At 39.8% G+C, this 25,482-nt stretch overlaps 2 protein-coding genes across 7 annotated transcripts in view; one reads left to right on the top strand and one right to left on the bottom strand.

Annotated features, from left to right (window-relative positions):
* skic3 (SKI3 subunit of superkiller complex) overlaps window positions 1-10,721 on the bottom strand; it is a 102,437-nt gene extending 91,716 nt beyond the window's left edge. Inside the window, exons 1-2 of one of the 3 annotated variants that reach the window (XM_080189107.1) lie at window positions 10,662-10,721; window positions 3,384-3,477 (exon numbers count right to left, since the gene is read on the bottom strand). In XM_080189107.1, the coding sequence (XP_080045233.1) occupies window positions 3,384-3,473 (90 nt within the window). In that variant the 5' untranslated portion in view covers window positions 3,474-3,477; window positions 10,662-10,721. Of the gene's footprint in view, window positions 1-3,383; window positions 3,478-10,354; window positions 10,415-10,661 lie in introns of those variants that run through there. The other 2 variants (XM_080189106.1, XM_080189108.1) reach the window with 2 other exon arrangements.
* Window positions 10,722-10,945: 224 nt separating this feature from the next.
* arsk (arylsulfatase family, member K) overlaps window positions 10,946-25,482 on the top strand; it is a 60,560-nt gene continuing 46,023 nt past the window's right edge. For all 4 annotated transcript variants that reach the window (XR_013886682.1, XM_080189104.1, XM_080189103.1 and 1 more), the window contains exons 1-3: window positions 10,946-11,152; window positions 14,049-14,178; window positions 24,234-24,393. Coding sequence is in view for 3 of the 4 variants with exons in the window: in XM_080189104.1 (XP_080045230.1) it covers window positions 10,982-11,152; window positions 14,049-14,178; window positions 24,234-24,393 (461 nt within the window). In the remaining variant the exon portion in view is untranslated. The remainder of the gene's footprint in view (window positions 11,153-14,048; window positions 14,179-24,233; window positions 24,394-25,482) is intronic.

Raw genomic sequence — 25,482 nt, 5'->3', positions numbered from 1 at the left:
TAGTCCATTAGTAAAAAGAACAGCAAAATCACTATGACTCAAATTCAGATAACCCAAAGTTTCAGTTATATCCAAGTTGTCAAGCAACTCTGTCAGCAGAATAGCAAATCCCATTGAATCACATCAAATAAACTGATCTCTCCTGATTATCCAAACTTCTTTAAGTTTGTCATTTGACCATACTGACCAATCATAAGCGCATGAAATCATGGAGAACGAACTGGGCAAGCCATCATTTAACACCTCGATTCCCCTATGAGAGGATATACAAAGCCTATGAGAAAATTAAATGCATTATCAATCAGAGAAAGGTGAAGTTGATACAAGTGAAAAACTCTGGTGTTAAGCAAAAGACGACATCACAAAGGAATGAGAGATTCCACCACTGAGTTAGTCCACTGTTATGAAACACAAGGCAAGCATCTTTGCACAGTTTGGCAAGCTGGCACACTCTCCAGCAAGGAAGAGGATGAGAACATCTGCTTTTTCCATTGTTGAAAAAGTTTTGTTAACATGGTTCAAAGCAGCTTGAGTAATCTAATCTCCAGTTCAATCCTGTAGGAAAGCCTTCCTGAAAATGAAGGTGGACGCACACAATTTAGCTGCACTGACAGATAGCTGGACTGATTCAACTCTTCTGTGCGACACAGTGAGAATGTGAATGTTACAGCAGTGATGACAAATGATCGGCACCAAGATGGTCCACATCTTCAATAAGGGTGCACCTTGAGACATTTTTAAAGCAGATAAAACTGAACTATTTTACAGTCTCTTCCTAGATCATTCTTTGATGTTTAAAAGTGAAACACGGTGAAAGACAGAGTGTCACTGCTATGAACTGTGGCATCACGAATGGCATAGAGAAGGTGCCACTTCTTATGATAGAAAAACCCAAGAACTCAGGTTGCTTCACGAATATAAAGACACTATCCACACAGCGTAAGGCTAACAAAACTGCCTGGGTGACCTTCAGCATTTTTGAGGCATGGATCATGAAAGCAGACTAAACATATCAACGAAATAAAAGAAAGATCGTTATCATTAATCACATCTGTCTTGCACACCCTGACATTGCCAGCCTCAAGAGTGTCAAGGTGATATTCTTGCATCCCAACATCAGGCCATGTGCCAACCAATGAATCATGGGATAAGTAGAAACCTGAAAAATTAATACAAACAGCAACCGATCTCATACGTCATCGACGAAAAGCAGGGGTACGATCCATCTATACAAAAGGGAATGTTCACGATGGAGGAGCATGGCACGATGGCAGAGTGGTTAACACTGCTGCCTCACATTGCCAGGGACTCAGGTTCAATTCCAGCCTTGGATCACTGCCTGTGTGGGTTTTGCACATTCTCCCTCCCTCTCTCTCTCTCTCTTCCCCTCCTCCATTTCTTCCGGGTGCTCCAGTTTCCTCCCAACTTCAACGATGTGCATGTTAGGTGGATTGGCCATGCTAAACTGTGCTTTAATGTCAGGGGACTAGCAGGGTAAATAGATGGGGTTAAGGCCTGGGTGGGCTGAATGGCCTCCTCTCTGAAGTGTGGAAGATGGGAACAAAGAAGCCACAATTGCCAGCTTCTTCCATCATGCTCAGTTCAAACAGATTATAAAATGCACAAGATGTTGATAACAGGGAGCAGCAAGGTGAAGCCAACCAACCCAACGACAAAATGCTTTTTGCTTGGCTGCGGGAGCCAGTATGGAAATTCCAGCAGAAACAGCTATGGAAATTCCTGAATATTTGAGGTTGTCAGCATTACTACAAAGATGTAGACAAATGGGAAAGACATTAAAAAAATTACAGAAATTGATTAGTTTTTAACATAGTTCCCAATTAAGTAATGACTGTCGAAGCTCAGTGAGGAAACTCATGCTTGGTGCTGTTAGAGTGAGCAATTTAACCTCAAAAGAAATTGGAGATACCAGTTTTAAGAGGAAGAGTAATGTGAAAATTGGCAACTAGATGGGATAATATTACTTGTGAATGGATAGTGAGCAGTTCTGCAGAAGAAATTTTGAATTGAACTTTGAAAAAAAGGAGAGCGCAAAAGCTGAAGGTGAAAAAGCTGGTGAAAAAGATCAAAGCTCTTAATTCATTATAGGACAAATATTAAGTCATTAGTTAGATGGTGTGAGGTGTTGTATCTTATAAAGTAAAATAAGAACATAAATAAGAACATAAGAAATAGGAGCAGGAGTAGGCCATCCAGCCCTTCGGTATTACAGGAAACACGTGACACCTACAATGGAGTGCCTATTATGTAATCTGTAACTAATGGTATAATAATACCGTATTATAAACAATTAATGCTATTTAAGAAAAATAACTTAAATTCACTTTGGTTTCTTCTAGATCTAGAAATTTAGATGGATTTATTCCCTTCACAGTCAACAGCATTATTACCCCCACCAATCATAAATATTAGTGGATCAGCCATATAAATACTACAACTACAAGAGCAGGTCAGAGGCTGGAAATTCTGTGGTGAATAATTCACCTCCTGATTCCCCAAAGCCTGTTCACTATCTACAAGGCACAAGTCAAGAGTGTGATGGAAAACTTTGCACTTGCCAGAACGAGTGCAGCTCCAAAAAAAACTCAGGAAGGTTGACACATTCCAGGCTAGATTAGTCGACACTCTAGCCACCACATTAACCACCATAACCAGTTCACTGTAGGTGTAGTGTGTACAATGTACAAATAAACTGCAGCAATTTGCCTAGGTAAAACTCCACCTTCCAATATCTATGAACTATGCTACCTGAAAGAACAAGGGAATCGACCACATGAAAATACCTCCAAGTCACACCCCTACCCGATTTGGAAATATATCTCCATTCCTCCATCAGTGGGTAAAAACCCTGGAACTTCAGACCAACAGTTTTGTGGTTGTGTCTACATCATATGCTTCAGCATATCTCAAGAACAGTTAGGGATGGGCAACAAATGCTGGTATTGTCAGCAATAGGCACGTTCATGAACAAATAAAAGAAACTACAAAGATCTTTCAATGATGGCAATTAATCTAAATGACATCATGAGCATCCAATTATAGCAATTAACTTTTATCGTCTTAAAAGGGTGGGCCAAGTTATACAACTGTACCTTCAGCTTATATGCTTAATGCTTCTGAAATATAAAAGTTACAAATAATTCATCACTTGACTTAATATAAGTGACAGTTTGTTGTAAAAAAATCAATTTTTTTGACACACTTGATGTAATCTTGCTATGGATGTATTTAATTTTACAAAAGCTCATTACTTGAATAACATTAGCATTTAGATTGTTCAACCTTAAATGCTAAAATGCCAAATACTTACAATATTAAACTCAAAATTCACCATTCTATACAAAAATATTGTTCCACAGTACCTTACAATGTTTCAGGGCCTCTTTAAATTCTTTATTTCTGATAGCTTCCCTTGCGTTTTTCAAGGTAGCCTTGACTTCTTTATTAGACATTATCCTACAAAATAGAAATAAGATTTACAGCACATAACATATGATGGGTTTTACAACAGATACTGCAGTTCGATTTTCAGAGTACATTTTATAACCTGACCACTTGAGGACAATGAATATGAACGCAAGCAACACTTATGATGCGGGAGAAAGAGTTACATCAATCAACTGGTGTAAACTGGAATGTGAAGACTCTGAACTTATCAATGTTTCATTGCAATACTCAGAGCATGCTGACTTCCTTCCTGCCTCAGTAACTAAGGAACCCAAAGAGGTAGCTCTTTTCTAGATATGATTTTTGTGTTGACATGTTACTGCTTAAGGTCTATTATAAAATAACTTTAATTCTGACTTTCGGAATAGCGGTACACAATTTTAGGTAGACAAACCTCAAGGTTGCATGTTCTGAGATTTGAGTTTTAAGTAAACACAGAAAATAAAGACTGAGAAAGTAGGAGGGGGAGCAAGTCATTCAGCCCATCGATCCTACTCCATCATTCAACATGATCATGGCTTATCCTTTATTTCAATACCGTACTTCCATGCTTTCCCCATACCCCTTTGATGCCTTTAGGATCTAGGAAATATATTTTGTTCTGAAATATATTCAGTGACTTGGTCTTCACAGCTGTCATAGAGCATTCCAAAGGTTTATCACTCAGTGAAAATATTTCTCTTCATCTCAGTCCTAAATGGACTACCCTGTATCCTGAAACCATGAACACTTGGAAACTCCTGAGCTAGAGGACACAACATCCAGTCATTGGAACAGGAGTAGGCCATTCAATCCATCAAGCCTGCTCAGCCAATCAATATGATCATGGCTGATCAGACACTTCAATGCCTCTTACACACACTATCCCCATAAGTATTATTAATCAGAAATCTATCAATCACTACCTTAAACATACTCAATGGCCAAGCTTCCACAGTGCTTTGGGGTAGAGAATTCCAAAGGCACTCAACGCTCTAAAAAGATTTCTCCTCATCTCGGACCCAAGGCACATCCCCTTATTTTGAAATCATGTCTCCTGGTTCTAGACTCCCCAACTAAGGAAAACATGTTAACTGCATCTATCCTGTCTATTTCTTTAATTATTTTGTACGTTTCAATGAAATAATCTCTCATTCTTCAAATACAGGCCCAGTTTGCCCAATATCTTTTCATAAGACAGTTCTGTCATCCGTGAAACAAGTCTGGTGAACCTTTGATATACTCCCTCTCAGGCAACAATATCCTTACTGAAGGTAAGGATAAGGGTGAGGGGACCAAAACTGCACACACTACTCCATGAGCAACCTAACCAATGCACTACACAATTGAAGCAAGTATCCACGTGCTGTGCTCGGCTGAAGTCATTAGTTACATTTCAGCTTCATTTGAAGCAATTTTTAATTGATTTAAAAACATTTAAAAGATTTAAAGATTTGACTTGAGTTTGTTTATTTGGTTTGACCTTAAAAGAGGCCAACATCTGTGAGTAAAACACTTTCTCATCAAACCCCTTTCCATTTCTTTTCTCATTCAGAGAGAAATTGGGAACTTGCAGCAACTGAAGAGAAAGGAAGTGAATCAAGGGAGACTGCAGACTCTGGAAAGGTTGGCCCAGCTCTCTCTCTCTCTAACTAGAAAATGATCCATTTCTGCCCACTGTTTGCTGTTAGCCAATCTTCTAGCCACACCAATATGTTATCCCCACAGCATGAATTTTTATTTGCTGCAAATACCTTTGACGTGGCACCTCATCAAATGTCTTCTGGAAATCTAAGTACAGCGCCATCCACCAGTTTCCTTTTATCCAATTCCCTATGGGGAATTTTAGAAAATTCAACAACACATCAACTAACTCGCTCTGTTAAGACCCGAGAATGAAGCCCAGCAGGACCTGAGGACTCATCAGCCCACAGCTCCAACAGTTTGCTAAGTACCACTTCCCTGGTAATTTGTGCTTTTTCAGAGTTCATCCCACACTTCTTTTTACTGATTTACAGCTGTTTGAGTTTTAACTGTATCCTCTATCGTGAACACTGAGGCAAAATACTTGTTCAATTCATCTCCCAACTCCTTGTTTTTCATTATCAATTCCTGGACTCACTTTCTATTAGACAGTTAAGAAATGAGGTAGAGTAAGTGACTGAAGTGTCAGTCAGGGAGCACTATTGGGAGCACCAATAGTTTCAAGAGAGTTCTGGAAAAAGATAAGACAGGTCATAAGAACATAAGAAATAGGAGCAGGAGTAGGCCATCTAGCCCTTTGAGCCTGCCCTGCCATTCAATAAGATCATGGCTGATATGTCGTGGCTCAGTTCCACATTCCCGCCCTCTCCCCATAACCCTTAATCCCCTCTCATCAAAAACCCATCAACCCGCGTCTTAAAAATATTTAGCGAGGTAGCCTCCACCACTTCAACGGGCAGAGAATTCCAGAGATTCACCACCCTTTGAGTGAAGAAGTTCCTCCTCAACTCTGTTCTAAACCGCCCCCCCTTTATAGGTCCATAGGGCAAAGCCCTAAATAGGAGCAGGGCTACTTTTGTGGGCATTAAGCAGGATTAGCAGATGTCGATTAGGTGAGTTTGTTTGAAGGAAAAGGAATGACTGGCAAATGGGAGGTTTTAAAAGTGTGATATCAAGGGTGCAGGGGCAGTATATTCCTGTTAAGATGAAGGGAAAGAATGGTAAATTTAGGGGTCTCTGGCAGACAAGGGACCTTGAGGCTCTGGTCAGGTAAAAGAAGGAAGCATGCATTGGGTTTAGGCAATCGGGGACAAGTGAATCACTGACTATAAAAAGTGTAAGAAAATACTGAAAAGGAAAAATCACGAGTATGATAGGAGTCTGGGAGGTAAGATTAAAGAAAATTCCAAGAGATTCTATAGCTATATTAAGAGTAAAAGGTTGGCTAGAGAGAATAGATTCCCTTAAAACTCAGCATGGCTATCTGTGGAGCCATAGGAGATGGGTGAGATTTTTAATGAATACTTCTCCTCTGTGTTTACTGCAGAGTGCCACGGGTACTAAAGAAATATTGTAAACAAGCGGTGATGTCTTGAGTACATGCATGTTACTTGGGAGGAGGTACCTGCAGCCTCAGAAGCAAATTACTGCAAATGCTGGAATCTGAAACCAAGAGAGAAGATGCTGGAAAATCTCAGCGGTCTGGCAACGTATGTAGGGAGAGAAAAGAGCTGATGTTTCTTGTCTAGATGATCCTTTGTTAAAGCTCTGAGGCATCAGTTCTTCTCTCCATGCAGATGCTGCCAGATCTGCTGAGAATGGGGAGAGAGTGTGTGGGATGGAGATTTACAGCTTTTGGGGAATGAGAGAGAAAAGAATGTTCCATGGAATAATTGTCTGTTCTGAATTTCTATCCTATTCTACACTGATGACTTTTGGAAACTCATTTTACAGGATATTGAAAGAGGAATCACAGGCCGAAATCTCAAATGTCACGGCTAGACGCAACAGTCATATTCCTCAATATCATCAGACTTTGAATCCAGAAGGAGAAATGATTGTCCAGTCTGTCAATTTGAAAAGATTTGAAGCAATTTTTAAAAGCTGGATCTCAGCCTTTTGGCTAAGATGCAAAAGAGATCAAGCCAATCAGCTTGGATCATGTAGATCAAGCCCAGGAATGGAGGTGAGAGTCCTGTCTTGTCAGCTTGGATAGAAAATGACTCAACTTGTTGAGACTCTGAATTGGACTTGATTTGATTGAATTGGAATAAAAACAAGACCTCGCTATCCCTATATTCAAATTCATTTACAATAAAGGCTAATTCATTCCTAATAGCTTGATGCACTTGCAGTGACTTATGGACAAGGCCACCCTTTGTACATCTACATTTTCTAATATATCACCATTTAGAAAATACTCTGCACATATATTCCTTCTACCAAAGTGGAATACCTCAGATTCACATTTTTCCACATTATATTCCATCTGCCATGTTCTTGCCTCACTAAGGCTGTTCAAATCCTCCTGAAACCACTTTACAACTTCCTCACAAACACACATTCCCACCTAGCTTTGTATCTTCTGTGAACTTCAAAATATAATTTGGTTCCCACATCCAAATCATTAATATGTAATAATGAACAGCTAGGGACCAATACTGATCCTTGTGGAACCCCACTAGCTACAGCCTGCGAATCCACGAATGACCCATTTATTTCTACTCTCACTTTCTGCCTTTTAGCTAATACTTAATCAATGCTAGGATATTGCTTCCCATATACTTGTATTTTCAATACCTTATCAACCTCTTGAGGGTCTTTACAAAAGCCTTCTGAAAATCCAAATATATTACGCACATCAACTCTCCTTTGTCAATTTTGATAGTAACATCCTTTGGAAAGATTTATCAAACATGATTTCCTATTCATAGATCCATGCTGACTATGCTCAATCAGATCATGATGTCTAAGTGTCCATTTACCCTTTATAATAGATTCCAGCATTTTCCCTACTATTGCAATATGGTTACTAGACCTGTAGTTCTGTTTTCTTTCTTCCTCCCCTCTCAAACAGTGGGGTGATATTTGCTACCTTCCAATCTTTGGGGACAATTCCAAAATCTATAGGACTTTGGAAGATGATCACCAATGCACCCACTATCTCCATCGCAGCTTCTAACATTCCAGCGTATAATAAATATCAGGTCCTGAGGACTTTCAGCCCCATTAATTTCACCAATGCAACCTTCTTACTTATATTAATTTCCTTCAACACCTCATTCTTCCCAGTCCCTTGGATCTCCACATGGAGATTTCCTGCACCTTCCTTAACGAAAACAGATGCAAAGTAATTATTCAGCTTCACTGCCATTTCTTGATTCCCCATTATGAATTCTCCTGACTCTATGCACCCACAATTCATCTTAGTTAAATGCTTCCTTTTTACCGACCTATAGAAACTTTTACAATCTGTTTTTGTTTTTTGCTAGATTGCATTCATATTCTGTTATCATTTTCTTTTATCAGTTTCTTGGCCTTCCTTTGCTGTATTCCAAAAACCTCCCAATCTCCTGGTTTACCACTATTTCTGACAACTTTAAGCCCTTACTTTTAATCTTAAGCAATCTTTAGCTTCCTTTGTCAGCCAGGGTTGACTGGCTTTTTGCATCTTGAAGAAATGTATAGATGCAATAAGCTATGTAATGGTTCTTTGAAGACTATCCATTGTCTTTTGCAATCATACCTTTATTTCTTTTTTCCAATCCAATTTAACCAATTTATTCCTCATACATTCATAATTCTCTTTATTCAACTTTATATTCAATCTGAAGACAGGGCGTTAATGTTAAATTTGATTATATTGTGGTCACCCATCCCTACGGTCTGTCCAACCTTTTAGAATTACATATTTGAGTGAGATCCCCTCTCATTCTTCCAAACTCCAGTGAACACTGGCCTTGTCCCATTCTCTCTTCCTGGGACATCTTTACAATAAAGATGAATGAAGGATACCCATAAAGTAGGATATAAAGACAAATACACATCCAAGTACAATAAGTGTAAACTAAGCATCAAGTATTCTGCAATTAATCAACCAACTCAGAATAGCTACAGCACAGTAGATCATCCCTTGGCCCACTGAGCTCATGCCAGCTCTCTGCAGAGCAATTTAGCTAGCCAGCCCCCACCCTTTGTCCCTGGATTATTTTCCCTTCATGTGTTATGCAATTCCCTTTTGAAAGCCATGATTGAATCTGCATTTTTTTAAGAACATAAGAAATAGGAGCAGGAGTAGGCCATCCAGCCCTTCGAGCCTGCCCCGCCATTCAATAAGATCATGGCTGATCTGTCGCTGCTCAGTTCCACTTTCCCGCCCTCTCCCCATAACCCTTAATGTTGTCTTTGCCAATCTTTCCTCCATTTCTTAGCTCTTCCATGGATGGGAACAGATTTTCCATCTACTCTGTCTAGAGTCTCAATGTTGAATTTGTCAAAAGTTTTTTTTCCAGGTTTATATCAGGAACTAAAATGATATTTCAGTATAATAGTGAGGGGATACTGAGCTGCATGAGGAGCAAGAAAAATCCCATTGCACATTTATCTCATTTGCTGGTTGAGACCTTGTTGTTATGTAAAAGGTAATTGACATACACAACTATAAGTGATCTAATTTCAAAACTTAATTCATCAACCATGACGTGATTTGGGGTACCTTTGATTACTCATCTTTCAGTACTGATGTAGGGTCATTTCTAAAACATTAACTTATCTTTCCATTGTTTTAGTTTGGAAGGTAACATAATAATAAAAAACATAACATAAGGTACAATAATAGAAACTTCCAAACAAAAACAATGGAAAAATAATTGTATAAAAAAACCCAAATTACAGGTGATACTGCTTTAGAAGGGGAAAGAGTTGAGTTAACTAACATCACCAATTTACCCCTTGTGAATCAATATTATGTAATATTGCTCCAGTCCTCAGCTCTTTAAAGTACTAATACAGATTTACTTATAAGCTAAGGTTAATGGATATCAAAAAATAATGCAGAATTTAAATTTTATCTGCGCCACTTTAAAACAAAGAGGCATTTGCAAATGGAAATCACAGTGCCATATTTATAGATCAATTAAAAAAGCTATAATACACACCAAACATGTATCACAACGCAGAAATCCAAGTCATACCACCAAATCAAACAATCATATTTCATGTGGCATTACGTGAAAGCACACATTCAGCGCACCATGCCTATCGCAGCTTTTTGAAAGAGCTATCCAATTAGTCCCAGTCTTTCTCCATAGCCTCCCATGTTCTTACTTCTACAAGTATTTTTCCATGCCCCTATTGAGAGTTAGCATTGTATCTGCTTTCATTAAGCTTTTCAGGCAGTGCATTCCAGACTATCATAACTCACTGCATTAACGTGTTTCTTCATCCCCGCTAATTAGCTTCACCTGATTTATCTATCTGTGGAACATTTCGCCCCCAGTGTTTTATCAAACCGATCTGGATATGGAACACCTCCATTTAAGTTTCCATGAACCTTCTTTAATCGAAGGGGAACGATCCCGGCTCCTCCTAAAAAAAACAGCCACGACTCCAAATCAGTAACCTTTAAACTGATGGTCTTATTGACAGCTGGGCTTCTTCAACAACCAAAACCATTAACGGACATCTATCCAAATCGATTCCTAAACGGATACCAGATTACGAATACATACCCTACAGCCACAACTCCACCACAGACTTCCCCCGGCCCAGCGCTTTCAATTCCAGCATTCACCGCGAGAATCCACCTGACCACATAGAAAAGGGGGCGTAACTCAAACTAAACCAGGGCTTTTTATTCTAGAAATACATTGCCATATTATTCTGCTGGTCAGAGGACTCTTCCTCTTATTTTTATTTTGTTTTATTTTTACAGCCACGGTCCGTTCAGTTAGGATCACGTGATCGGGGTTTGTACCGCAGTGGGGGATGGGATTTGTAGTTTGAAGCGCGGGGACGGGGCTGTTCCGCTCCAATCTAGCTGACAGTTGGGATGGAACGTTGGCTCAGTTTGAACCGTTCCATTGTCGCCGCCGTTGGGCTCTGGATTGTGTTGACATCTCACAAAGCGGAGAACCGGCGGAGCGAATCCGGAATCGGCACACCGGGGCGACAAGTGGCACTGCCGGCACCCAATATTGTGTTGGTCACTTGTGACTCCCTGGTAAGGGGAAGTTTGGCTGAGCTATCCGGCATTAGTGGGAAGAGTGAGTTTACACTCGCGGTCAATTCGCCCTGTGCAGTAAATGAAATGCGCGATCTTGCGGTTTGTCTCACGAATTTTATTTGCTGTGAAAGTACTCAGGTGTCGCCAGACACCTATTTTGTGCGATGCGCAGAAGACTGCGGATGCTGGCGAAGGCTCAGCCGTTCTGGCAGCGTAAAGTTTTAAACGTTTATTTATTAGTCACAAGTAAGGCTTACTTCACTGCAATGAAGTTACTGTGAAATTCGACACACTTCGGCGCCTGTTTCAGAGTGTGGGAAGAAACTGCAGCACCCCGAGGAAACCCACGCAAACACGGGGGGAACGTGCAAACTCGACACAGACAGTGACCCAAGCGGGGAATTGAAGCCGGGTCCCTGGTACTGGGAGGCAGCAATGATAACCACTGTGCCACCAGGTCGCTTATGGTGAAGGAGGCAATTTAGAAAATAATGTACAAATTGAAAAACTGAATGGGCAGAGCAGAGGCAGCCAAATGTAAAGTGCTTGCACGTAAGGTGTAGTGAAAAAGCACATGCTGCGTGAGCGATTTTGAAATAGCTATACATCTAGGAGTTTTGAGATTCCACACGCTCGTGCAAAACCACCTTCAACAAAGTTAATGCAGAGTTGAACTATGTAGTGAAACAAGTAGTGTCAGGAGGAATTGGGATCAAACTGCAATCCTGTGGCCAGATGGTGGGAACCTGGAATGCATTGCCAGAGGAGGTGCTGGGAGCGGGCACATTAGTAACATTTAAGAGGCATTTAGATGGATGCGTAAATAGCGAGGGAATAGAGGAATGCGGATCAAGTAAGGGCGGAAAGTTTTTTTTCAGTGTAGCTAGGGCATAATAGTCAGCACAGGGTTGAAGGGCTTGTAACTGCACTGTACTTTTCTTTGTTCTTTATTACGAATTGGGCATTATTCTGGAAATAAGTGAGACATTCAGATCTGAGGGACAGGAAAAGAAGAATCATGAGTTGATTTTGAATGTCTAAAGTTAAAATTGCTTAGAAAGTTTGGAGTCTTGGACTCAGGCTAGATATGAAGTATTTGAAAATTGTTCTTTAGTGCATTATATATTTAATGGAATGGAAAAGGGTATAAATAAGAATACTAATTTGTCATAAATTACAAGAGTAAGTCACAAGGACATGTGTTTGAACTACGATGTGGCACGTTTTGAATTATACATTTTTAAGGCTCTTTGTATTATCCCAAAAGAATGTAAAATAACCCATTGTTTGAAGACTATGTAATGTGCCTAATGTCTTAGCCAACGTTCTCCACTTTGCCATTTAAATTTCTATTTTGCTTAATAGAAATTAAGAGATTAGTAAACTAAATAGGTTTGGTTTATTTGAAGAAATAGCACAGGATTGCTCAGCAGACAGGTTTACTATAAAGATTCAACAGCTATTGTTAACAAGGAAGTACAGCTGAAAGTCCTTCACACCACGTGCTGCTAGCTAAACTGAAAGCCCCTCTGCACGATGTGGCTTACATCCTGGCTACTTAGTCATCAGCACATTCTCACAAAGCAATATCACAACAGCCATCATTATTTAGAAAACAGATTACTAGGTTAGTTATTTGGAAGTGGTGTTAAAAGAACAACATATTTAACACTTTAAAGTTTGACATAACTGCTGAAAGGAGAGACATTTTGTTGAAGCTTTTCATCTTACACTCATCACAACAAATACATGAATGCCAAATTTTGAACCACCGCAACAATTTATACTACAGAAGAAAAGGGTGCTGATTGCCTAAAGTATTGCCATTGAGAAAGCAATGGGGAACTATAGGCTGTTTAGCTCCTGGGTAATTCAAAAAATGTTTGAACATATTCCTAGAAGTGACATACGGAGACCGGGGCCAGAATTTTTCTGGCATGCCTGCCCTGATTCCTGGGTGATCGAGGCTCACAGAACAGAATTCTCCATTGGCCTCGGGCAGGATTTTAGCAAATGAAAAGAATGCCTTCAAGCCTTGAACCTTTGAATTATCCTGAAACACTGACACTGAAATTTGTACCCATCTTTGCTCAATTGTATAGCAGGCAGAATGTTTTTTTTTTAATTGACACAGCATTCTACTAGTGAAAAATACCATTCAGATCACCACTGCTTAGTAGCAGTGTGAAACAACTTGCTTAACCTGTTCATAGTTTTGAGATACTTTGCCACCCCAGAATAAATTGTGATAGACCAGACAATTTTCAGATACAAAGGTAGATGGCATTTGGTCCTTTTTGTGAGCTTGCACAATACACACTGAACCTTGATCTGATCAGGATCACTGTTGTCCTGCAGAATAGCTTTGATGTACTCTGTTTCTTGTCGAGTTTGCTGTTACTTGATATTTACGTGATTGAGCAACACCTGCTGAACAATTCTGTGTGTGTTAAAAACACACTAACACATTTAAGATAATCAGTCGAGCTTGTAATGTGGCTTATTTACTCCAGCTAGAAATGATGTATTTATACAAAGGAACTCTTTGTCTGCAAACAAAACAAATATCTACATGCCAGTACCAGTTTTGAATTATCTGGAAGTGTGGAGTACCTGTAGTTAGGACCTATAGTTATTTTCTTTATGGCATTGTTGCGATCTTTTGAAATTTAGTGTTCTTGCATTTGTGCCAAAAAGCTTGGGCAGCATGTCTCCCCCTTCAGTAATGTTCAAGTTCTGTAAGCAATGGTCAAATAATTGTTTGACATAATTGTAACATTTATTCTCTAATCAGGATATAATTGTTTATGAATCCTTTGCTTATAAGATGATTGGAAATGTTACTAAAATTTTAATAGACTGATACAATAATTTTTTTCTAACTTTTTTCTAGGATGGACGGTTGGCATTTGGTCCACAGAACCAGACAATTGAACTTCCCAGCATAAATTTTATGAAAGAGAATGGCGCTGTTTTTCTCAATGCCTACAGTAACTCTCCAATTTGCTGTCCTTCTCGAGCAGGTATATTTAAAAAAACCTTTATAAAATAGTCCTAATTATGCTGAACCTAATGTGGTTTTACACATTATGTTTCAATGTGGTGTGTTCCAGATTGATCTGCGCACTTCTCACTTAACAACTTACTGATGTCAAATCAAGTCCAATTTACTGGTTCCAAACCATGAGTTGCTCCCCAGATGGGGGTCATAGACATTACGTTTGTGTTTATGAGCTGACCTTTCTCGAAGCAGCAGTAGTGACTTTGCAGTAGAGAAGTCTCAGTCTGGAGGCACTGACAGTTCAGCACTGGACCCACAGGATGAATCCCACTAAACAGCATAGGAAAGGGTGGGGGTGGCAGTTGCACAGTATAAACCAGTCACTCTGACAGGAAGGAAAAGAAGATCAAATGGATATCAACGTTTCTCTTTTCTGCGTGATATAGCTACAGCTTGAGGCTTTCCAGTAAGTTAACTTCCAAGGAAGGTACGATGTGTGGAACCTATACAAAAGCAGAAAAGCATGCCCATATGATAAGAAATAATGTATTGTGTCATGAAAACAGAAAATACTGGAAATACTCTGCAGATCTGGCAGCATCCATGGAGAGAGAGAGAGAAACACAATGTTCAGTTTTGAATTTCTGCTGTTGACTAAAGTTGATAATTTATGGCGAAAGTTGTTGGTTTCGTGAATGGGTTATTGATGACTCCCTCATTTCCTTCCACACTCGCAACCCTTTGAAATAAAGTATATATAGCCACACATTCAGTTTTTCTTCAGTGGCATCACCAGGCATGTTTCTGCCTATACCAGTACTTTCCAAACCAGGGGTTGCCTCCCCAGATGGGGGTCACAGACATTACAGTTGTGTTCATGAGCTGGTCTTTCTCCAAACAGCAATAGTGACATGCAGTAGAGAAGTCTCAGTCTGGAGGCACTGACAGGATAGCACTGGAGCCACAGGATGAACCCCACCAAACAGCACAGGGTGGATGGTGAGCACTCTAACTTAAAAACACTTTTACCTGTGAGTGCCATGTGGACCTGGGATATTTGTGTGTCAGTTTGGTGCAGGAAGAGGTTGGCAGAAACTGATTGTCCAGGGTGTAGTGACAAACTGGGGGGTCATGGGGAAGGTGAGTGGCATCTTCAAATGTATTTCTGCTTCTGTGTGCTGGTTGTACAGTTTTCTTACACCAGGCTAGAGATTCTGCTTTGCAGGCAGTGGCAATTGGACCAAAAGGAAGGAAGAGAAAAGAAGGCAGCTGAGAGAGACTATTTGGAGAGATGGAGTGTTGAGTGATTGAGTAGATGAAGGGGGTTGGAAAGAAATGCCAGTGTGTTTGTGGGTGGTTGAGGGGAGAGGGTTTGTTTGTTGTGTGTAAATGTGTGGAAAGACTGATTACAAAATGCGTTGAATATGGAGAGTTAGGCTGAAACTTACCAGTGTACATAAAATAACATTTTTACAGACCACTTAAAGACAGATTTTCATGTTTATATGACATTGTTGCATAATACATGAAGCCTAATTATATGCTGAATGTCACTATGTTGCTTTAGTGATGCTTTGTTTTTTCCTGTTATCTGGTGTCACGTTAAGTGTTAAAATTTGGATCATATTGGTAAATAGTTTGGGAAGCACTAGTTTACGTTCTTCCCCTGAGGTGGCAATCTCCAATTAGGTTTCATGGCACCTGGCATGTTGGGGAGTTGACACTGATTCATAAAAAGGAATTCTTTTATTTAGCAAGCTGGCTTTCCCCCTCACCACCCCACTTTCCCCAATGTGAATCATTCAAACTGAAGTGATTTGTACAGAGATAGTCTGAGGCTTGACTCTCAACAGGCCTTTCCAGGACTTTCAATTTAAAGCCAGGACTACATATCTGTGTATGGCATTATCCTGCAGCCCTTATGCTATGCTTCTAATAACGTTATGGTGGCATGTGCTGGAGGTATCAAGGAGTATGAAGGGAACGCTGGAGTATGGCAGAAGCAGCCATGGTCATGTTGAGTGGTGGAGCAGGCTAAAAGGACCAAATGGCCTACTCCTTTTCTATGTTTTTACATTTTGCAGATTTTTGATCCATGTATATCCAGAACTAAAAGTAAAGAGGAATGATACAAGGTTGCCTAGTCAATGTTTCCTGTAGTATCTTTGTAATTCTGCCAATACTAGTAACAGCATAAAACACTAGGCTTCTTGTTAAAAAATGATGACAAATCAGATAGGCAGTTTGTGTAGAAATAATTTCTCAGTAAACATGGATAACTTTATTTTAAGGCCTTGACCCACGATGAATTTACCACATTCAAAAAAAATTGTTTGTCCGTGTGTATATCTCATACCACAGGTTTATTTATCAGTGGCCATTTTTCTTGAGCAAGCAATCATTTGGAGGCGATGTGTACCACCACCAGAAGAATTTTTACATGTTTACAAATGTGTCTCAATTTTGGCCTGGCTATCTGTCAACATTAGGTTTCGAATGTTCCCTTTGTGCAGCATTTTCCCTTTGTTGTCTTATGTGCATCTGGCTCCTGGTTTGCTCCTTCTTTCTTGTTCAATTATTGGACCTTGGATGATTAAATACTTCCTTGCAGAACTTTCTGATTTGAAAATAACACCAATAAACAAACAAATTTCACAAGCCAAATTATCTTGAAGAACAATAATGGTGATGTTATTAAATTTCAAACAATTTTATAAGCTATAAAACACATTCATCTACGGAGATTAATGTTGATTTCACTGAATCAAACAATTATTTTCAATTGCATTTCAATGGGGCCTTTAACTTAGGAAGATGTACCAAGATGCTTTGCAGAAGTGCAATCACACAACATCAAAACCAAACTAAAGAACTTATTAAGAGGAGTCACCAAAATGGCATTTACAGAGACCTTTAAGTTCACACTGTGATAATATAATTGTTGCTAAACTAATAACCCAGAGACCCAGGGTATGCTCTGGAGACCCAGGTTCGAATTCCATGATGGCAGATGGTAGAATTTAAAAACCTCTAAAATATCTAGAATTAAAAGTCTAATGATGATCAATTGTTGTTAAAAACTCATCTGATTCACTAATGTCCTTGTCTGACTAGCATGTGATTCAAGACCCACAGCAATGTGGTTGACTCTAAATGCCCTCTGAAATGGCCTAGCAAGCCACTCAGTTGTATTCAATCGCTACAGATGGAACAAAAAGGAATGAAGCCAGATGGACCACCTGGCGTCGACCCAAAACAGCAAACTTAGCCATGTCGACCCTGAAAATTCCTTCTTACTAATATCTGTGGGCTTGTGTGGGAATGTAGGAGACTAGCCCAGGAGTGCATTTGAATAGTCAAGTCTAGAGGGAATGTAGACATGGATGAGGGTTTTCACAGAAGATGAGCTGAGATGATGTTACAGAGATGAAAAAAGACAGCTATGAAGATGGTGCAAATATAAGGTCAGAAACTCATCTTGAGATTGAATGTGATGCCATGGTTGCACTTAATCTTAGACTGTCGCCAAAGGGAGGAATGGAGTCCGTAACTCAGGAATTAAATTTGGAGTGGGAACTGTAAACAGTGGTCCTCTTTTTCCCAACCTATAATTGGAGGAAATATGTGCTTATTCCATACTGGATCCCAGATAAGCAGTCTTCTGATTTAGCAACAGTGAAGGAGTCAAGAGAAGCGGCAATGATGTAGAACTGGATGTGGACAGCATAATGTGAAAACTGATGCCATGCATTCGGATGATGTTGCCAAGGGCAGCATGTAGTTGAGAAATAGGAGCATACCAAGAATTGATTGGGAGATGCAAGGTAACTGTACAGGTGCAGGAAGAGAGAGAAGCCATTGCAAGTGATTCCCTCAACACAATTTTTTTCTTAACATGACAGGGTTTTACTGCCATCAAGGGTTGGTGTGAAAAGGCTGATTGGAGAAGGTATGATAGTTTTGCTACCATTAAGAGTAGGAGGGATCAATGGTTGATGATGGGAGAGATGGATTATATTTGAAGAGAATGAGTGAGCCATTTACCATATTTGCTAACATGGAGCCTAGATGAGGTAGTTGGATGATCTGCAGTTCAGAGGGAGCCAGATTGAGGAATCAAGAGGTGAGTCCCATGGACAATATGAGCTCAGCGTGTAGTAAGAAGGATAGGAGAGGAAGGTGCAAGTTCAGGACAGTGGCAAGGGGACACATTAATGGAAATTTGGTCAGATGGGCTAGTAGAGGAGAGGAAGTGAAAAAGACGACTGATGAATTTTTTTTCTTAGGGACAAAGAAAGCCTTGTGTTCCTTTTGTGTGGTAATGGTTAACGTGACAGGTTTGGAAGATGGTACACAGTTGAGAAAAGATGTCAGTGGTTATCTTTCGCAGAATGTTTCAGCAATTGGCATTAAGACCAGTTAGTGTTTTATGCAGTCCAACCAGATCTGACATTGATTACTAAATTAGTCGTGTGCCATACCCTTTCAAGCCCTTATCCTTTGGCTTAAAATTAGCCAAGGTGAGGTGAGGGTACAATTGAATAAATCAATAGCTGCAGAAATGTTGTGATGAATGGAGGACCAAAGGGTACATAATTGTTGTTTTGAAGATACGGTGATAAATGGGGGAGAGATTTCTCTGAGGACAGATATAGAAGGATATGGAGTTGGGCATGGAAGGGTGAGCAGAAATGGCCTTATTAATGATTGAAACTGTGGGTAGGAGATCATGTGAGATGGCAAGGTTAAGAGGATGGTGTGATTATGGGTTAGTGAGTTTACATGGAGAGAGGGATTCATGGAGAATAAAAGGGCAGTGAATAGAGGAGACAAGTATCGGGGTGTAGGTTGAAATCACTGAGGGGGAAAAAGTTATTCAGTGCAAGGAAAAGTAAAGAAAGTAGTGAGGATATCTCTCTGATAAAATTATTTCACTTGGAAGGATGTTCTAGAATGGTGATTATGAAAGGAGTGAAATAAGGTGAGATGCTCAGAGGACGTGGAAATGAAGTGCCAGGGGAGTGTGTGCAGGTGGGTGGAAGATGAGTTAATTTTTGAGCAAAATGTGATTTTGTGACAAGTACCATATCACCACCATGGTTTCGATGGGGCCAGTGCTGAAATGTCTAACCAGATTAGTGAGCTTCATTTCAAGGGAAGGTGTCATTATCTCAGCCAGGTTTCCCTTTAGGCCATGATGTTGATGCCATCATCTGCTGTATCTTCATGAATGGCAAGGGTTTTGTTCAAAAGTGAATGGACATCCTGGAGGTAGATGAATAGAAGGGTATTGAAATCTGATCTGTTCGCTGATAAAGTTCATAGGATCAGAAGTGGGAGGGGTGAGTTGGATAGTAAGAAGATTGACAAGGTTAACCCTCAGCAGATGCAATGGAGCTGTTGAGTTGCTGCTTATAATAAACCAGTGCCGACTGCCTCGAGCCTGTTAGCCGAATGCTAAGAAAAGCACAGAGGAAATCTAAACTTATCTAACAGACTCCAGGCTGGGGTTGCAACTAGAGAGCAGGAAGGTTGAGAAGTACTAGAGGGTTGGGGTAAGCAATTAGAAGGGCAGAGTATCTGAGAAAAAATTGAAAGGAAATTAACAAGTGCTCCACTGTTTAACTTTCTGGCTAACTATGTTGTAGTTTTACTATTACTGAATTGTTTAATTTGCTGAGCTTTGGTTTGTAGGTGTCACATAATATTGTTGCGATACTTCAGCGCTAACAATTATTCTATGTGGGAATAAGATGAATATATAACCTGTAATGAAACTGATTAAAAATCAAAGAACTTTTTTCCTGATGTTGAATACTTAAGTTTTTAGGTATTGGATTGGTAGTCACGAGCTTTCAGTTTGTCAATGGACATATGCCTCCACTGAAATTCCATTGCGGTATTCATTTGGACAGCTTTTGCTTTGATATTTTATCATCTAAGGTTCACCTTTTGACATCGATAAGCCAGACAGTGTAAAGAGTCGTGGATTTTTTGTTACAGCACAAATTATACTCCTTGATGTTGCTGTGAAGTTTAAGTGTCATTAAGTATCTTTTCTGTGTGTTTACAGAAACTAAATTCAGTGATCACAAAACTGTAACATGCCATGAGTTTCATAATCATGTTTAATTAGTGCAGAAGAATTAGTTATGAAGATTCTTATTTTATTGACTTTAGATTGTAAATTACAAAGAGTTGGTTGTGACTGTTGAGTTTTAAAACAGTCCAGGTGAACAAACTGAAAACAAAAATCTTTCATTTCAGAGATAATATATGATTACATTCTGTTTTCAGCATATCTCAGACCCAAAGACTATTTTTTTTTTAACTTCCTTCATGGAATGTGAGCATTACTGACAAAGCCAGCAATTCCTGCCCATCCTTAATTACCACCTTGAGAAGTAGTGGTGAGCCACCTTCTTGAATGCTGCAGTCCATGTTTAAATCTGTAATGGCTTGTAAAGCCATTTCAGAGTCAATCATTTTGCTCTGTATGGAGTCGCATGGAGGCTAAACCAGGAAAGGGTTACAGATTTCCTTTCCTGAAGGATGTTATCAAACAGGATATGATTTTATAACAATCTAGAGGATCCAGAAGATGGCCAATAGCATTTCTACCTGAATATGAGGTCTATGTGATTCACATTGCCATGGAAATGTCCTTTGAGAGGTGAAAAGCACTTTGCAGGCCATTATGAATTGGCTTACAGGAGCATTGAGATATTCCTGAGCTCTTAAACACATTCTGCAAGAATCTGAGAGTGAGGAACAGTGGGGGAATCTCTAGTATTCACCAGGCAAAAGCAGGTGACAGCTTGTGCTGAATCAAAGAGACCCAAATTCTTGAGGATTTAAATTGGACTGGAAGGTTTGTCAAGGTTTGGCTGGAGGAGGAAATTGAGGGGTACCTAGCAATGTGCATGTTAGTTAAGGGGCCAGAAGTCACGTAGCTGGAAAAGGAAAAAAAGCAAACCATTGGGGAGGTTGTGAATAACTTTGGACTAGTTCCTGGAGAAAGTCCACTTAAGAGACAAGTGGAGTATAATTATGGATGGGGGATTTTTGATTGTTTAAGAAGTTAAATGGGGAAACAGTTCTGTACTGTGTACTGAAATAGTGTTTGGTTGTATTGCTTTTAGTTTGTTACAGTAAAATGCAATTCTTCCAATCGATCACTAGAAATTCAAATATCTTTTTAAAAGTTATCCATCTCTGTGGGGGTTGTAACAACTATATTGCTCAAACTTTTTAAAAATAATTATTTTCATGACATGTGGGTGTCACTGGCCAGGAATTTTATTTCCCATTCCTAATTGCCCTTAAGGAGGTGAAAAGCTGTACTTTTGAACTGCTACAGTTCATGTGATGTTGGGTACATCTACAGTGCCATTAAGGAGTGGCATCCAGAATTTTGACCAAGCGACCTTGAAGAAATGGAGATATAGTTCCCTTTTGGGAAAGTGCCGGAGGATTGGAAAACAGCTAATGTTACACCGCCCTTTAAAAAAGGAAGCAGACAAAAGGCAGGGAATTATAGGCCAGTTAGTTTAACGTCCGTAGTTGGAACAATGCTAGAATTCATTATCAAAGAAGAAATAGCAGGACACCTAGAAAAGAACGGTTTGATCAAGCAGACACAGCACGGATTCGTGAAGGGGAAGTCGTGTTTAACAAATTTACTGGATTTCTACGAAGATGTGACTCGTGCGGTAGACAGGGGGGAACCGGTAGATGTGGCGATTTTAGATTTCTAGAAGACATTTAATAAGGTGCCTCACAAAAGGTTGCTGCAGAAGGTTAGGGTGCACGGAGTTGGGGGTAAAGCATTAGCGTGGATTGAGGATTGGTTATCTAACAGGAAGCAGAGGGTGGGAATCAATGGATGCTTTTCTGGTTGGCAGTTGGTGACTAGTGGAGTGCTGCAGGGATCGGTGCTAGGGCCTCAACTGTTTACATAGATGATCTGGAGGAGGGCGCTGAGTGTAGGGTAACAAAATTTGCTGATGACACGAAGATGAGTGGAAAAGCGAATTGCGTGGAGGGCGTGGAAAGTGTGCAGAGAGATCTGGATAGGCTGAGTGAGTGGGTGAGGACCTGGCAGATGGAGTATAATGTTAGCAAATGTGAGGTTATCCACTTTGGTAGAAATAATAGTAGGAAGGAATATTACTTAAAGGGTGAAAAGCTGCAGCATGCTACTGTGCAGAGGGACCTGGGGGTCCTTGTGTACGAGTCGCAAAAACTCACTCTGCAGGTGCAGCACACAATCAAGAAGGCAAATGGAATGTTGGCCTTTATAGCAAGGGGGATAGAATATACAAGCAGGGAGGTCTTGCTGCAACTGTACAAGGCACTGGTGAGGCCGCAAGTGGAGTACTATGTGCAGTTTTGGTCCCCTTATCTGCGAAAGGATATATTGGCCTTGGAGGGAGTACAGAGAAGGTTCACCAGGCTGATACTGGAGATGAGGGGGTTAGCTTATGAGGAGAGATTAAATAGACTGGATCTGTACTTGTTAGAGTTTAGAAGGCTGAGGGGGGATCTTATACAGACTTACAAGATAATGAAGGGGCTAGATAGGGTAGAGGTAGAGATATTCTTTCCACTTGGAAAGGAAAACAGAACTAGAGGGCACAGCCTCAGTATGGGGGGGGGGGGGGGGGGGGGCTGCAGTTTGAAAGAGTTAAGGAGGAACTTCTTCACACAAAGGGTGGCGAATCTCTGGAATTCTGTGCCCATTGAAGTGGTGGAGGCTACCTCATTGAATATATTTAAGTCACGGGTAGATAGGTTTCTGATAGACAAGGGAATTAAGGGTTATGGGGAGCAGGCAGGAAAGTGGAACTGATCCACGATCAGCCATGATCTTATTGAATGGCGGGGCAGGCTCAAAGGGCTAGATGGCTTACTCCTGATCCTATTTCTTATGTTTAGTTCCAAGTCAGAATGGCAGTGGCTTGGAGCGCCACTTGCAGGTAGTGGTGTTCCCATGTATCTGCTGCCTTTGTCCTTCTAAGTGCTAGATGTCACAGGTTTGGAAGGTGCTGTTAAAGAAGTCTTGGTAAGTTTCTGCAGTGCATTTTATAGATGGTACACACTACAACTGACATAGTGGCAGCAGAGGAAGGGGGTGATTTTGTTTTTAGCGAGTAGTGCCATGTGGATAAAATTGCCATTTGTGAGGTGCTGCACCTCTGGACCTGTTTCTAATAACCTAACTTTTATATGCTTATTTGTATACAGGTAGTAATTGAAGCCTTGATTGTAATTTTTTTTCAAATTTTCAGTGATACCAGGTGATTAGGTGGTATAACAACAAAAAAAATTGTATAGTTCTCAGCCTTTCTAAAATTACATTAGATATTGATGCTTTATTTAAACCTTGACATATGTATTAAATAGAAGATTGTGTTTTTAAGAATAGAAGCTGTCAGAGATATATGGAATATTATGATATTGCCATAAATTTGTGAATAACAACTGATTCTTCATGCTTCAAAATCACTGTCCATTAATGCCAAGTTAGCATTAGTTTAATATTTTTGATCATGAATATCAGGTTGTTTTGGTGTGGAAAATGGAGAAGAAACAAATACTAGTTTGGAGGAAAGTTGAAAGTTTACTTTGCATCTAACTGCTCTGCCTGATCTTTGGTGCTGAAATTGGAAAGCAGAGAGCATCCAATCCTCAGCATCAATGAGAACTTTTAGTTTCAAATGACATTACTGAATGAAATCATAGAAAGACAACATGAAGCAAATCAATTATGCTTAACCTTTTGTAAAACCTGGTTATGCTTCACCTGGAGTATTGTCCAGTTGTTGGCATCATACTTAGGGAAACTGTTCACTGTAATGAAGATTACAGATGGTGTGTACAGAGAAACATTGTTTCCACTGGTAGGAGGGTCAATAATCTGAATGCAAATTTAAGATAATTTGGAACACCTGATATGAGTTTGTAAATTTTTTTATACGCTGAACCACACCTATAACTTTATTCAAAATGTAGTGTTCAATAATAGTCACTTTAATAAAAATTATGTATTGAGAGCAGTTTCTTTTTAATTTTAAGCCTTGTGGAGTGGTCTCTTTGTTCATTTAACGGAATCCTGGAATAATTACAAGTGCCTGAATCATGACTACCCCACCTGGATGAAAATCCTGCAGAAATATGGCTATTACACAAAAGTTTATGGAAAAACTGATTACACTTCAGGACATCATTCAGTAAGGTACGAAAACAATGTTTTAAAATCCATCTTTTATTTGAGGAAACAATATTAAGTTATTTTTTTTAGAATCAAGCGCTTTTGTTTCCATAAAGAGGAAAATATTTAGGTTGCAATGAGCTGTATCTCCCATGATGGTGTGGCTTTTAATAAATTATGCATCAGTTGTATGTGAAAACTTCAAAGCAGATACATTTTTATAGGAAATGCAGATTTCTACAGAGCATGCATGGTATAAGAGGTATTTGAATCATGTATTTTCTGCAGGACAACCTTATTAAATCTGTCAAAGTACATCATCATCATCATCATCATCATCATCATCCTCCCTAGCATGTGTATGTACTTACACCATATAATTTGATATGGTTTAAGAAGGAAGTTCATCATTAGGTTCTCTTGACTATTAGAGGTGGACAATAAATTTTGAAATAATGCTTACATTTTATGAATGAATAATAAGAAAAAGAAAGATGAAGTTCCACAATGTCAGTGGAATCTCAGTTGCAATTTTAACTCTGGTCTTAAAATGGAATATGCCAACCCATCAGGCAAAGGCAGGTTGGCAGTTATTTGGAAAGAATGAAGCATCCCTTTGTGCCACCCCTGGCTCTGATGCCCATTTTTGTTTACAACTTATCATGCCCTTCATCACCCCCAATCTCCACCTTTGCTACTGTGAGAACATCCTGAAAGCCCTTCTCTGTGACTTGCCGGCTTGTTTATGAGCATTCTCATGATCTTGGCTATGGTGGCCTCTAACTGTCTGATCTTCTCACTCATGTCCACCTGTCCCTTTTCATCCACTATCTTAGCCCCACAAACTTGACTCTTCCTCCATCCACCCTGTCCCCTGTCCTTATTTGAAGCCCACTGTGGGTTAGAAATGACCTGAAGGCATAAATTCAAGTTTTTCAAGTCCCAATATAACATTGCACATCAAATGCCTCCAGGCTTTGATCCTCAGAGTTGCAGGCACTGTGGCTTGATAATAATGAGAAGTCGGGACAAAGTGACAGATAGCAATAACGAGAAAGGAATCCTGGAAATTCAGGGTTCTGGAGTCCTAGCCATTATTAGTAGCAGAATCTC

Source organism: Carcharhinus amblyrhynchos, chromosome 5 (assembly GCF_965287045.1).
Source record: "Carcharhinus amblyrhynchos chromosome 5, sCarAmb.v2.hapA, whole genome shotgun sequence".
Lineage (NCBI taxonomy): Eukaryota > Metazoa > Chordata > Chondrichthyes > Carcharhiniformes > Carcharhinidae > Carcharhinus > Carcharhinus amblyrhynchos.
This window is presented reverse-complemented; position numbering and strand designations above follow the sequence as displayed.